Below are 16,164 nucleotides of genomic sequence, written 5' to 3'. Positions count from 1 at the left end.
ACATCTTTCTTTTTCTTCCTATCTTTTTTTTATGACTACAAACATTTGCTTGATTTTTTCTAAATCAAATTAATTATTTTTTGAACTTTTCTTTAACTTAGTTAACTTAGTCTCAGTAAACGTTACAATTCTTAAATTTCAGTAAACAATATCACCCGTTTCTTTGCCAAGACAATTCCCTGTCTAATGATAATTATTACAAGATTTTCTCTCTGTCAATATAAAACTCATCATAAAAGTCATACGCCTTACTTTGCAGCAATAGACAAAACACTATATTATAAAATAAATGCAAAAGACGTTTTATAAGTAAAAGTCCAATATAACCCCCATCCTACCAAGAAAATTAATTAAGGTATTCTATAAGGTAAAACTTTGGACCAAGTAAAAGTTAGGGAAATTCTTTTTATTTATGTCGCACTCTTTTGGTGCAGTTTTTTCCTGTAAATACTTTCTTTGTATCCTTCCCAGTACACAGGAAGTGATACTTTTTAAGTAAAACAATTCAGAAAATTTTACAGCGCTTTCCCTCAAATTGCCTGGTAAGCATAGAACTCACCCTATTTTTTTCTAATTAACAAAGGTTAAAGTATGTTCATTGTGAGTCAAAAAAACCCTTCTAGACTTGCCTATTATAGGGTTATTTAGCAAATGATTTCTATTTATTCTTATTTTTTTTATATTTAACTGTAAATTTGCCAGACTCTAAATACACAGACACACATAATAAGTGTATATCTGCCAGGGATAAAGGATAACGAAGTTTGGATCTAGTGCAGTTCACGGCAAAATGTTCCTGGTATTGATTATTTCCAAAAATCTGTAAACTTTAAAAGCTTATAACGGCCAAACGGTTGAATGTATTATTCTCACTCGTATTAATGGAATAAATCATATGTGACTAAAACAAACATAAAATCTTAGACTGCTAGAAATTCTTAATAAGTTTGACGGACTATTCTGTAAGACAGCTCTTATCCCTGTGATTTATACTATGTTTGTTGTGTTTACTAAAGATTGATGTGTGATGGATGGATGGATAGATGGACAGACGATTTTTACATTTTCTATTTTCTGATGGGAAAAAATTAATACCATAAAACAGGGCTCGGCAGCCGGCAGCCACGACTAAGTAACAAGGTTATAAGTAACGGGTAATATAACAAAATATAATCAAGATAAATATGTAGGTTTCTTTAGTGCTGAATCATATTTTATTCTGAAATTAATTTATAAAAAGTAAATTGATAAACATTATAAATATATTAGAAGAAATGGGTCAGTAAATTTTAGTGAGTTAACTAAAAATTATGGTTTTCACTTGAAGGCAGCTAATTATATTTCCTATTTAGAGCACAGTTTAAGATTTTCAAGCTGAGTACAAGTAAAGTACTCTTAAACAAGGATGAAAACCAAGGGCGGCAGCTGCGACAGAGACTCAAATTTAAAACCGTTTGAATGTTTTGAAAAGAGGGATTACAATAATTTGGGTAAGATTTAGACTTCAAGCTGATTTTTCATTTGTATTAGGTTGATTTCCCTGAGATTTACAGGTGGCTGACGCTTCTGCCGAGCACTGAAAAGCTATAATAAAGCATCAGGATGTTTGTCTGGAACACAGTAATAGTGTCTGACTGATTATGACGTAACAAAAAAAAATAGCCAATGAGAGGCCGTTATTGACCAATGGTAAAATTTATAGTGGCCTCTCATTGGCTAATTTATTTGTTACGTCATAATCAGTCAGACACTATTACAAATCAGTCAGACACTATTACAAAGTAATAGTGTCTGACTGATTATGACGTAACAAAAAAAAATAGCCAATGAGAGGCCGTTATTGACCAATGGTAAAATTTATAGTGGCCTCTCATTGGCTAATTTATTTTGTTACGTCATAATCAGTCAGACACTATTACTGTGTTCGTTTGTCTGTCTATTTATCTGTTGGCTATTGACTAACCTCCCATGATATGCTCTATTTACGATGAGTTTTATATGGGAATCTTATTTTCTCGGATGGTATATAAGAAAAAGGGTGGACTTTTTGTAAAGATACCCCTCAGTAAAGAGCATACAGTATACAAATCTAATGGTTGTTGTTGTAGCCCTGATAATCACTATAATAATTAGTGTATGTATATACTGTCTATTATAACTTTGCTTGTGTATTTATGAATGTTGTCATCCTTGTTTTCTTTATTTCTATAATAATTAGTGTATGTATATACTGTCTATTATAACTTTGCTTGTGTATTTATGAATGTTGTCATCCTTGTTTCCTTTATAACTATAATAGTTAGTGTATGTATATACTGTCTATTAATACTGTACTGAGCTATTTATGAATGTTGTCACCCTTGTTTTCTTTATAACTATAATAATTAGTGTATGTATATACTGTCTATTATAACTTTGCTGTGGTATTTATGGATGTTGTCATTCTTGTTTTCTTTATAACTATAATAATTAGTGTATGTATATACTGTTTATTAAAACTTTGCTGAGGTATTTATGAATGTTGCCATCCTTGTTTTCTTTATTTCTATAATAATTAGTGTATGTATATACTGCTTATTAAAACTTTGCTGTGGTATTTATGAATGTTGTCATTCTTGTTTTCTTTATAATTATAATAATTAGTGTATGTATATACTGTCTATTAAAACTTTGCTGAGGTATTTATGAATGTTGTCATCCTTGTTTTCTTTATAACTATGATAATTAGTGTATTTATATACTGTTTATTAAAACTTTGCTGAGGTATTTATGAATGTTGTCATCCTTGTTTTCTTTATAACTATAATAATTAGTGTATGTATATACTGTTTATTAAAATTTTGATGGGTATTTATGAATGTTGTCATCCTTGTTTTCTTTATAACTATAATTATTAGTGTACATATACTGTTTATTATAACTTTGCTGTGGTATTTATGAATCTTGTCATCCTTGTTTTCTTTATAACTATAATAATTAGAGTATGTATATACTGTTTATTATAACTTTGCTGAGGTATTTATGAATGTTGTCATCCTTGTTTTCTTTATAATTATAATAATTAGAGTATGTATATACTGTTTATTAAAACTTTGCTGAGGTATTTATGAATGTTGTCATCCTTGTTTTCTTTATAACTATAATAATTATTGTACATATACTGTCTATTAAAACTTTGCTGAGGTATTTATGAATGGTGTCATCCTTGTTTTCTTTATAATTATAATAATTAGAGTATGTATATACTGTTTATTAAAACTTTGCTGAGGTATTTATGAATGTTGTCATTCTTGTTTTCTTTATAATTATAATAATTAGTGTATGTATATACTGTCTATTAAAACTTTGCTGAGGTATTTATGAATGTTGTCATCCTTGTTTTCTTTATAACTATGATAATTAGTGTATTTATATACTGTTTATTAAAACTTTGCTGAGGTATTTATGAATGTTGTCATCCTTGTTTTCTTTATAACTATAATAATTAGTGTATGTATATACTGTTTATTAAAATTTTGATGGGTATTTATGAATGTTGTCATCCTTGTTTTCTTTATAACTATAATAATTAGTGTATGTATATACTGTTTATTATAACTTTGCTGTGGTATTTATGAATGGTGTCATATTTGTTTTCTTTATAACTATAATAATTAGTGTATGTATATACTGTTTATTAAAACTTTGCTGAGGTATTTATGAATGGTGTCATATTTGTTTTCTTTATAACTATAATAATTAGTGTATGTATATACTGTTTATTATAACTTTGCTGTGGTATTTATGAATGTTGTCATCCATGTTTTCTTTATAGCTATTATAATTAGTGTTATACTGTTTATTAAAACTTTGCTTGTGTATTTATGAATGTTGACATCGTTGTTTTTTTATAACTATAATAATTAGTGTATTTATATACTGTTTATTAAAACTTTGCTGGGGTATTTATGGATGTTGTCATCCTTGTTTTCTTTATAACTATAATAATTAGTGTATGTATATTAGGGTGGGTTCATATCGGAATTAGACAAAGAGGGGATATGCAACAGATAAAATTAACCTTAAAAACATTTCTGACCGAATAAGAATTTTTAAAAATTGAGTTTTAGAACGCGACCACTAAAAAATATATTTCATCACTTATTAATATGCAAAGACGACATTCAAATTTTTTTTTGAATCAGAACTATTGCTTCATGGTGCTCCCTGGAAAGGCCTTGAGGAGCTGAATCAGGAACTTTTGTCCGTTTCAAAATATCTCGTATCTAGAATTAGAAATCACTAAAAAACCACAATTATTTAAGGTTTATTGAGAATTGTCTAATTTGTAGAGGTTTTTTGAGATTTTCTCAGGCTAGGAACGAGAATTTTTTAAACGGTTAAAAGTTCCTGATTCTACTCCTCAATGCCTTTCCTGGGAGGACCATGAAGCCATAGTTCTGATTCAATAAATTTTTGACTCCCATTTACAAATAGCTATACAATTGAATGCCTGGTCGTCAGCAGTTTTAAGACTTAGAATAAATTTTAAATCATCCAGAGAGGTATTATAGTAATACAAATCATTTGCAGATCCCCACTTTGGCCTCAGAAAAAAAATGTCCTAAATCGACCCACCCTAATGTATATACTGTTTATTAAAACTTTGCTTGTGTATTTATGAATGTTGACATCCTTGTTTTTTTTATAACTATAATAATTAGTGTATGTATATACTGTCTATTATAACTTTGCTGAGGTATTTATGAATGTTGTCATCCTTGTTTTCTTTATAACTATAATAATTATTGTACATATACTGTCTATTATAACTTTGCTTGTGTATTTATGAATGTTGTCATCCTTGTTTTCTTTATAACTATAATAATTAGTGTATGTATATACTGTTTATTAAAACTTTGCTGAGGTATTTATGAATGTTTTCATTCTGTTTTCTTTATAACTATAATTATTAGTGTACGTATATACTGTTTATTAAAACTTTGCTGAGGTATTTATGCATGTTTTCATTCTGTTTTCTTTATAACTATAATAATTAGTGTATGTATATACTGTTTATTAAAACTTTGCTGTGGTATTTATGAATGTTGTCATCCTTGTTTTCTTTATAACTATAATAATTAGTGTATGTATATACTGTTTATTAAAACTTTGCTGAGGTATTTAAGGATGTTGTCATCCTTGTTTTCTTTATAACTATGATAATTAGTGTATGTATAATGTATATACTGTTTATTATAACTTTACTGTGGTATTTATGAATGTTGTCATTCTTGTTTTCTTCATAACTATAATAATTAGTGTATGTATATACTGTCTATTATAACTTTGCTGAGGTATTTATGAATGTTGTCATCCTTGTTTTCTTTATAACTATAATAATTATTGTATGTATATACTGTTTATTAAAACTTTGCTGAGGTATTTATGAATGTTGTCATCCTCGTTTTCTTTATAACAATAATAATTAGTGTACATATACTGTCTATTATAACTTTGCTGAGGTATTTATGAATGTTGTCATCCTTGTTTTCTTTATAACTATAATAATTATTGTACATGTACTGTCTATTAAAACTTTAATAATTAGTGTATATATACTGTTTATTATAACTTTGCTGTGGTATTTATGGATGTATCATCCTTGTTTTCTTTATAATTATAATAATTAGTGTATGTATATACTGTTTATTAAAACTGTACTGAGGTATTTATGAATGTTTTCATCCTTGTTTTCTTTATAACTATAATAATTAGTGTATGTATATATACTGTTTATTATAACTTTGCTGAGGTATTTATGAATGGTGTCATCCTTGTTTTCTTTATAATTATAATAATTAGTGTATGTATATACTGTTTATTATAACTTTGCTGAGCTATTTATGAATGTTGTCATCCTTGTTTTCTTTATAACTATAATAATTATTGTACATATACTGTCTATTAAAACTTTGCTGAGCTATTTATGAATGTTGTCATTCTTGTTTTCTTTATAACTATAATTATTAGTATATGTATATACTGTTTCTTATAACTTTGCTGAGGTATTTATGGATGTTGTCATCTTTGTTTTCTTCATAACTATAATTATTAGTGTATGTATATACTGTTTATTAAAACTTTGCTGAGGTAATTATGGATGTTGTCATCCTTGTTTTCTTTATAACTATAATAATTAGTGTATGTATATACTGTTTATTATAACTTTGCTGGGGTATTTATGAATGTTGTCATCCTTGTTTTCTTTATAACTATAATGATTAGTATATGTATATACTGTTTATTAAAACTTTGCTGAGGTATTTAAGAATGTTGTCATCCTTGTTTTCTTTATAACTATGATAATTAGTGTATGTATATACTGTTTATTATAACTTTGCTTGTGTATTTATGGATGTTGTCATCCTTGTTTTCTTTATAACTATAATAATTAGTGTATGTATATACTGTTTATTAATACTTTGCTTGTGTATTCATTAATGTTATCATCCTTGTTTTCTTTATAACTATAATAATTAGTGTATGTATATACTGTCTATTAAAATTTTGCTGAGCTATTTATGAATGTTGTCATCCTTGTTTTCTTTATAACTATGATAATTAGTGTATGTATATACTGTTTATTATAACTTTGCTTGTGTATTTATGGATGTTGTCATCCTTGTTTTCTTTATAACTATAATAATTAGTGTATGTATATACTGTTTATTATAACTTTGCTTGTGTATTCATTAATGTTATCATCCTTGTTTTCTTTATAACTATAATAATTAGTGTATGTATATACTGTCTATTAAAATTTTGCTGAGCTATTTATGAATGTTGTCATCCTTGTTTTCTTTATAACTATGATAATTAGTGTATGTATATACTGTTTATTATAACTTTGCTTGTGTATTCATTAATGTTATCATCCTTGTTTTCTTTATAACTATAATAATTAGTGTATGTATATACTGTCTATTAAAATTTTGCTGAGCTATTTATGAATGTTGTCATCCTTGTTTTCTTTATAACTATGATAATTAGTGTATGTATATACTGTTTATTATAACTTTGCTTGTGTATTTATGAATGTTGTCATCCTTGTTTTCTTTATAACTATAATAATTAGTGTATGTATATACTGTTTATTATAACTTTGCTTGTGTATTCATTAATGTTATCATCCTTGTTTTCTTTATAACTATAATAATTAGTGTATGTATATACTGTCTATTAAAATTTTGCTGAGCTATTTATGAATGTTGTCATCCTTGTTTTCTTTATAACTATGATAATTAGTGTATGTATATACTGTTTATTATAACTTTGCTTGTGTATTTATGAATGTTGTCATCCTTGTTTTCTTTATAACTATAATAATTAGTGTATGTATATACTGTTTATTATAACTTTGCTTGTGTATTCATTAATGTTATCATCCTTGTTTTCTTTATAACTATAATAATTAGTGTATGTATATACTGTCTATTAAAACTTTGCTGAGCTATTTATGAATGTTGTCATCCTTGTTTTCTTTATAACTATGATAATTAGTGTATGTATATACTGTTTATTATAACTTTGCTTGTGTATTCATTAATGTTATCATCCTTGTTTTCTTTATAACTATAATAATTAGTGTATGTATATACTGTCTATTAAAATTTTGCTGAGCTATTTATGAATGTTGTCATCCTTGTTTTCTTTATAACTATAATAATTATTGTACATATACTGTCTATTAAAACTTTGCTGTTGTATTTATGAATGGTGTCATTCTTGTTTTCTTTATAACTATGATAATTAGTGTATGTATATACTGTTTATTATAACTTTGCTGTGGTATTTATGAATGGTGTCATTACAAAAGTAATCAAAACATTAGAAATAGGAGGAATGTAAAGGAATATTACAATTATGAAAAAAAATCATATTTTCCGCTGTTACTTTGTTTGTAATTAAAGATCTCGATAACCGCTTTTTCGATAAGGCACAAAAGGTTTTTTAAAAGGTCCCTTCAAGAGAAATGGCCTTATTTATCTAAATTGTTTTTTTTTTATAAATTTATGATATTTTAATTTTCATTTTTTTACAAGAGTATTTATATGTGTCCTTGGAAATGAGTACTTATAGGGATCCTTAGTTTAAAAGCTACTCGGGCTATTTACACTGTAAGCTTCATTAACAGTAGTAAACATCATAATTATACTTGTGTGTGTGTGTGTGTGTGTTTAGTGTGTGTGTGTGTAAGTGGTGTGTGTGTGTGTTTAGTGTGTGTAAGTGGTGTGTGTGTATGTTTAGTGTGTGTAAGTGGTGTGTGTGTATGTTTAGTGTGTGTAAGTGGTGTGTGTGTATGTTTAGTGTGTGTGTGTGTATGTTTAGTGTGTGTAAATGGTGTGTGTGTATGTTTAGTGTGTGTAAGTGGTGTGTGTGTATGTTTTCTGTGTGTAAGTGGTGTGTGTGAATGTTTAGTGTGTGTAAGTGGTGTGTGTGTATGTTTAGTGTGTGTTAGTGGTGTGTGTGTATGTTTAGTGTGTGTAAGTGGTGTGTTAATGTTTGTATGTAAAAGAAACAAATTCATTCTATAGGTTGTATATTATCGGTTGTCTGTTTGTCTATCTCCAAAGTCTCCAAAAAATATTATAAAGAGAAATGCTATTGAAAAACATATAATTCCTAAAGTTTAACTAAAATGTTTCTAAAATGCTTCGATGTTTTTTTATTTGTCTTTTGGGTGTGTTTGTTTGTCTGTGTATATACATTAAGGCGGGTTGATTTCCAACTTTTTTGGAATTTCACATTTTTTCACATTGGCAAGGGTTACTGGGCCAATATAAAACCCTGTGAAATTTGAAAGAGGTTTTTTAATCCAAAAACAACAGGCGCGTGGGGGTTATAAAATGTGCCCGCCCCCTTATAAAACCAAAAATTTAAATTCCTTCAAACACAGGCATGTTGCATATCAGAACACAGTAAAAGTGTCAGACTGATTATGACATAACAAAAAAAAATTAGCCAATGAGAGGCCACTATAAATTTTACCATTAGTCAATAATAGCCTCTCATTGGCTAATTTTTTTTGTTACATCATAATCAGTCCAACACTTTTACTGTGTTCGCATATCAAAATGACCGCATTGAAATGCTGATTACAGATCTAAAACCGTTTTGAAAAATATTGATTCAGTCTGAAATGATTTTCAAATAACCTACCAAAATGAACAATTTTGACTAAATCAGCCTTTTAAGGTACTAAATGAGCTCTTATTCAAACTAGGAGCAATATTTTTCAAAACGGTTTTCAGATTCGTAATCAGCATTTCAATGCGGTCATTTTGATATGCAACATGCCATTGTTTAAAGGAATTTCAATTTTTGGTTTTATAAGGGGGTGGGCACTTTTTATTCCCTCCCCCGCGCGCCCGTTGTTTTTGGATTAAAAAACCTGTTTCAAGTTTCACAGGGTTTTATATAGGCCCAGTAACCCTTGCCAATGTGAAAAAATGTGAAATTCCAAAAAAGTTGGAAATCAACCCGCCTTAATATACATATGTATATTTATTTGTGTGTGTGCTTGTGTGTGTGTGTGTGTGTATTTGTGTGTTTATGAGGTTTCTCTAAGGATTATAATTTTTTATAATTAACTTTGCATACATCCCACAAGATTTTAACAGATTTACAGTTTTTCTTGTAAAAAAAGACAAATATTTCTAATTGTTTGATATCAAACGCTATTTTTAGGTCTACCTGACAAAAAATAAATAAAGAAGTCAAAAAACTTTATTTTGAAGTTTTCTTTTCTTCCAACATGCTGTACATCCGCTCATTGTCGCGAAGGCGATAGTTTCTACTGTTGCTTTGTCAGTTTAGAGTTGTGGGAATGCCTTAGCCTAAAAGCAGGCGTGTGACCATATAATCATGCACATAGTCAAGCAAGATTTATTTCAGAGATAAACCAAAATAAGATCTCGTGATGTATCCCGTCCTCCAAAGAAACATTTTATCTTTACTAAGTAAATAAGAATAGTATATAACAATAAACTGGGCCTAATAACTAAAAGTCTAAGCCGATGAGCTGATCTTATCATGAAAAAGTAACCTTTTGAATCCTTCTACTATTGTCTTTTGAAATAAAAAAGCTGATTTGAAGATTGTATCATACAAAAAAATACATTTTTGAAGCACCCTAATGGTTCTAATATATGTTTGTACTAATGGATGTGTGTATAGTATATAGGGTTTGTGTGGTCACACTATAAAAAATAATGAAAAAAAATTAAAGACCTTTTCAGACATGAACAAAAATAGGTTAATGAAAACAAATTATAGGCAATATCAATATTTATCGTGTTTTTCCCTTAAAGCGCATATGTACTTCATTTGTTTAAGCTAAAAAAGGCAAAATTTAAAGGATAATTTCAAATATCGTTTTAAAACACTTTTACATCTTTTGTGTATTAAACATAAAATATTTATGTTTATTTTTTGACCTCCTGACCACTATTAACTTTTATAGTATATATTGTAAATTATGCATATAATGAAGTATATAGGAAGATAGGAAGGTAAATGAGTTTCTCAAGATAATAATAATGATAATAATTTTTCCAGTATGGCTTTGAAACCGATCAATATCCGCTGGATCACAACTGGTTCTAATCCATAGAAAAAAAATATGTCTAGCATCGTATTAAATACAGTTTTCTACAATTATAAAAATGTACTTTGGCATCTCGGGGCTCAACAAACTTGGCTCGGGCCTTCGCCCCCTCGAGTCTAACAAAACTGGTTTTAAACTTTTGTTTTAATTTCCGCGGAAAGATGTCTGTAATACTACAGGATAAATAACTATTAAAGATTTTCTCATAACCAAATTCAAGTTATTTTGCCAGAAGATACGCAAAGTGCACGGACATTTTTTTCGCCCTATGAGAATATAATAGAGCAGAATATTAATTCTCCTCTTCAACATATTGATAAAAGTGTCTACACCCCCTGAAACATTTTTAGCAAAAAACATTGAGAATCTTCATGATTTATTTTAACAGGTTTAGATTGCTGTATCAAATTATTCAACTAGATGGAAAAATCATATTGATTTAAAACATGTAAATTTTACTACAACCATAAAAGATTTATAACAAAAATATTATGATTATTAATTATTAGATTCAACTATTCGTTTAACCATTGAAGTTTAAAATCAATAAGATGTTTCTATCATTTGAATGTCCAATACAAAATTCTTGTGTTGCTTTCAGCTTATATAAGTATATGTTTGAAGATTTTTCTACAATCCCCTTTTGTCAAACAAGTATAAAATATACATGAAGCCTAAATATTGACCAAAAAAATATCAACTTTCATTGGTTTTAATATTGAAGAATTGCCAAAATTAATTGTTCAACTGTCATAGATCCTAGGATGCTAATTGTAGAGGCGCTTTGCTTTACAAAATGAAAGATCAATAAAGTAGAAGATTGAATCAATAATTTGATTATATTTCATGTATTGTAATATAAGAATTATTAACAGAATCATAGAAATATAATCTGTAAATATACATTAATATAGGTCAAGGATTTTTCACCCCCCCCCCTCACACTCCAAATTTTTGGTTTTGACAGTAGCCCAGCAAAAAAAAAATACTATTTTGTAATAATATATACCTACGAAAAGTTTTTACACATATTAAACAAATTTTATGTAGACATAAAAAATTTAAAATATGACCCTCTAGGCTTTCTCAGCAAGCCATACATGTTTTGTATTTAAACAAGGATGACAACATCCATAAAAGCGAAGCTCTGAAATGGAAGGACAAACGAACATTAACACTTGTAGATTGTCAGAACTGAATTAGCAGAATATTAATGCATCAGTACAAACAATATTTTAAGAAAATTTGTTGCAAAACTGCATAAATAGATGATACTGTTTAAGGACATACTTACATTTTTGGGACTTGTTTATAGAGAGGCTTCGCTAATAACATTGTACCTTGTTGTAATAGGAATCAGTTTTCAAAAAATCAGAAGAATCGGTTAATTTAACATATAAAAATTTGTTGTCAAAAAAGTTAAAAATCGACATGTTTAAAATGGACGTACGGACATTGTGGTATTGTTTATAGAGTTGCTACGCTTTCTTAATTGTACCTAACTACTATAGGAATCATCATGCAAAGTTTAGAATCGATAGGACAATTCTAACCTGTTTAAATTAACGAAAAGAGCCAACTCTCCGTGACGGACGTACGGACGGACGGACCGACCCTAATTATAGAAAAGCTTCGCTTTTAACAATTTAGTTATATCAAATAGATGGCAAGTTAAACTGTAGAGATTTTTATAATTAAAACGTCATAAAACGTAACGAAAAATTAATTCATGATTGACAGGAAGAAAATTATAAAAATTACGCATCTACATAATTGGGTCAATGTTCTCCAACTAATATATTTTCTTTTATAGAATATTAGTTCCTGTACATTTATTACAAAACATTTACCTATATAGTACAACATATTTCCTTACATTTTGTTGGCTATATTTAGAAAATTTTTACATTCATAGCATCTCTACAAACGAACATCTACATCAACGAATTAGTTTTGTGTATTTACCATTGCGACTGTCACAAAAATGCATTGAATATTTTTTTTTATAATTTATGATTCTTAATTGTAATTTTTTGTTGTTTATTTTAGAAGCGAAGCTACTACACAAGTGCTCTGTGTCTGTCTGGCCTTCATATCACTCATCGCTTGAAACATTAACATTGTTGTCGTAGTGCTTTATTGGTTTACTAGCGGCTACGCCCCTAGAAGCCTCTAGGGGCACTTAAGGTAGGAGGAGGAAAAGTCAACCTCATCCCATTTGAAATTTCAAATTCAAAAGAGTAAAAAAAATATTTTTTTGTGGGGGAGGGGGATGAAGAAACCCTCCCCAAAAATAGTTTAAAACCTTCCTAGGACCTATAAGAAGCTTCACTGTAAAGGAGAACAATATCGGTTCAGCGGTTAGCAAGATCCTTCGGGACAGACAAAAAACGCTTACTACTTTATATAATAGGATAAATTCAAATAAGTTTTGAGATTGGCCCAAATGATTTACTCTTATATTTTAAATTGGCTCTTAACAGATCCATCCGTAATGCTCTTAGCAACGTACACAACCAAATAAAACGTTCTGGAAATGTTTGCTCTTGTTTTACTACAAAATTCATGCATATAAAATGTATATATTTACTACAATATGTTTAAAATACACAATATTCCACAAGACAAGATCAACCATGTTCGTTAGGTACCAGGGTAAATTTTAATTGAATTGAATTTATAATTTTTTTTTAGACTCAAGTTTATACAAACAAAATATTTTTAAAAATTTAATTTTTGTAAGACCTAAACTAACATCTAGCATCTATGGACTACGAAATCGAAGGGGAAGGTATGGATAGAGAAATAGCCTAAAATAATACTAATATATAAACATAAAATAGAATAAAAACTATCCTGGGACTCACGTGAAGCTTTCCCAAAGATATAGAATTAGTTCAGTCATTATCGAAATCTTATGCTTCATAAAAAAAAACCTGCTTCTATGTAATAGGATTATCCAAATAAGACTATTGAAAATTACAATAGAAATCTAAGTTAATTAAGTTTATTAGACAAAAATTATCATAATGATTATTTGACAGCCGTGCTGTAGTTAGAAAATGTAGAATTGCTTCGCAACAACAATCTATTTTCAGAAACTTTATAAAATATAAAACACACAGAAATATGAAGTCAACACAGAATTTTACACACGTATAATAATACACACACATGTACACACACAAACACACACACACATGTACACACACAAACACACACACACACATACAAATATGATTTGAGCTGTCTGACACAGAAATTCTTAGAATTCTCACAACTTTCAATAGTTACTCTGGAAATGATACTTAGCAAGATAGATAGATAGAAACCAGAGGTAGATAATTGGATAGATAGATAGATATTTGGATTTATAGACAGATAGAGGAATATACAGATTGATAGATAGAAGAGTGTTTAAAAATTTTAGTTTATGATTAGTTTACTTTGTATTATGGATTGGTTCAAATACATGAGTAGATTTAAAGAAGATTGTGATCTGTCTATTTCTCAGAACCTTAAGATCTCGCTAACCAATAGTCCGATTAGTCTTGCTATGGTTTTAAGCTATTTTACTTTTTTTTAAAAGTGTCTCCCTTCCAAAGATTTTTCCAAAACATATAATTTATTTATGGGTCCACCACAGCCACTCCACTATAAAGGCTATTGGCGATGCAACTAGTATTAGACAAGCTATTAATAAGCATGTAGAAAGCTAGATATTTTGATATGTTGATTATTAGTAAAGATGAAAGGAATAAGATTAAATCAGGCGTTACAAAATGATGACTGGGAGATAGATAGATAGATCAATAGTATACATCATAGTATATTTGATGTAAAGAAAGAAAGATACGGTTTCAAGACAAACGCAGGAGTCAAAAACGTCGGAGTGGACAAACGCAGTGTTAAAATATTAATTTATTAAGTATTGCTATGCAGATTAGGTTAGGTTAAGATATGAATGTACAAATAAGCCCCCCGCAGGGGTTAGGCATTTAAAACCTATAAGATTGTCTAAAATAGGTTAGGTTAAGTTAAGTGTCCACTTCTGCGTTTGTCCACTCCGACGTTTGGGACTCCTGCGTTTGTCATAGGACCAAAGATACATATCCTTAGAAATAGATAGATAGGAAGATAAAGACAGAAAAATAAGTTAATTTGATGTGTGGGCAGAAAGAATATGAACTAAACTAAATTAGAAATGTTGGATTTTGTATATAGTTTATACTTTTAAATGGAGAAAAAATAAGGAATTAAAGATATCTTTATAAATATTATTTTTAGAATAAAATGACGATTATATTAATTAATAGTTAACGTATTTTTAACTAAAAATAAAGTTAAAAATGAACAAACTTAAGAGATTAAAGAGCAAATAGCTTATAGTATTTTTTTTCTATGTTTTCTCATAATTATACATACATCTTTATAAAAAATAAAGGAAGAAGATAAGAAAGTTAATTTTCTTGATCATGAGATATTTGTGTTTATAATTAAAGATAATATATAAATGTAAGTAATTATCATAAGTAAATATTTACATAGTTGTTGTAATATTGAAATAAATGTTAAGCTTACCCCTAGAAGAGTATTAACTATGAGGAGAAGAAGTTTCATACAGAAAACTCCAAAACTTCTCGTACTTGCTGAACACATTTTTAGTCTACAGATATTAAATCACAAACACAAACAAACACTGGTGTAATTTAGCCGCTATAGAGGGGCTTTACTCGTAATAGTTGAGGTACAGGATGTACATAGCATAACAGCTCAACAGTCAAACTATATGGCAGTGATTTTAATGGTGATTTGGGCTATTTTTAATCTCTTGGATCAATTTTTCGGTGCTTTTTTCAGCCTTGGTTTGAGTTGACTGAGTGTAAGTGCCATCTATCCGCACACTGGAAACTATATTAATACATTCTGCCAATTTCTACAATCCCCCCCCCCGAGGTTACCCCACACCACTTTTTATATCCCTTTTTACAACCACTTCTCTGACTTTCAACCCACGTCCACAAAGTTATGTGTTTTCCCTCCCCCCCCCCCCCCCCCCTATTATATTATTTCTTCTCTTAGTAGAGGCTGTTAGAAGGAGTGAAGGGGGTGAGGGGGAGGCTTTCAGAGGACATATTATGTTTTTAGCTCTATCCATCTCTCTCTCCTCTATATATAATATCATCCACCATCAATTCTTATAGCCCCCCCCCCCCATGGTGCCATCCCTCTGTTTTCACTATTTGTGGCATCAATATTTTACAACCAATACTCAAATGTTGTGTATACTATATAGGATAAGGAATAAAGGTTTCATCAGCTTAAAGGTACAGATGCAAGGTGCAATTATTGACAAGAAAAACACGAAAGTATTAATTCCTTCTATTAAAGACAATTAAATGTCCATTTTTAGTATTGATGATGAAGAATATTAGAGGCTCGCAAGAAGGGGGATTTATCCACACCCCTGGCAAAATAAAAGGAAAGGATATCCATCATAGATGTTACCCCCCTTG

At 28.9% G+C, this 16,164-nt stretch overlaps 1 protein-coding gene across 1 annotated transcript in view; it reads right to left on the bottom strand.

Annotated features, from left to right (window-relative positions):
• The window catches only part of LOC145334369 (CD151 antigen-like), a 93,950-nt gene extending 78,394 nt beyond the window's left edge, over window positions 1-15,556 (bottom strand). The window contains exon 1 of the mRNA XM_080179826.1: window positions 15,230-15,556. Coding sequence (XP_080035952.1) covers window positions 15,230-15,307 — 78 coding nt within the window. The 5' untranslated portion in view covers window positions 15,308-15,556. The remainder of the gene's footprint in view (window positions 1-15,229) is intronic.
• Between the last annotated feature and the right edge of the window lie 608 nt (window positions 15,557-16,164).

This window comes from Acartia tonsa, chromosome 2 (assembly GCF_053477335.1).
Source record: "Acartia tonsa isolate MP-2025a chromosome 2, ASM5347733v1, whole genome shotgun sequence".
NCBI lineage: Eukaryota > Metazoa > Arthropoda > Copepoda > Calanoida > Acartiidae > Acartia > Acartia tonsa.
Note: the sequence above shows the minus strand (reverse complement) of the source record. Positions and strands in the feature narration are given on the sequence as shown.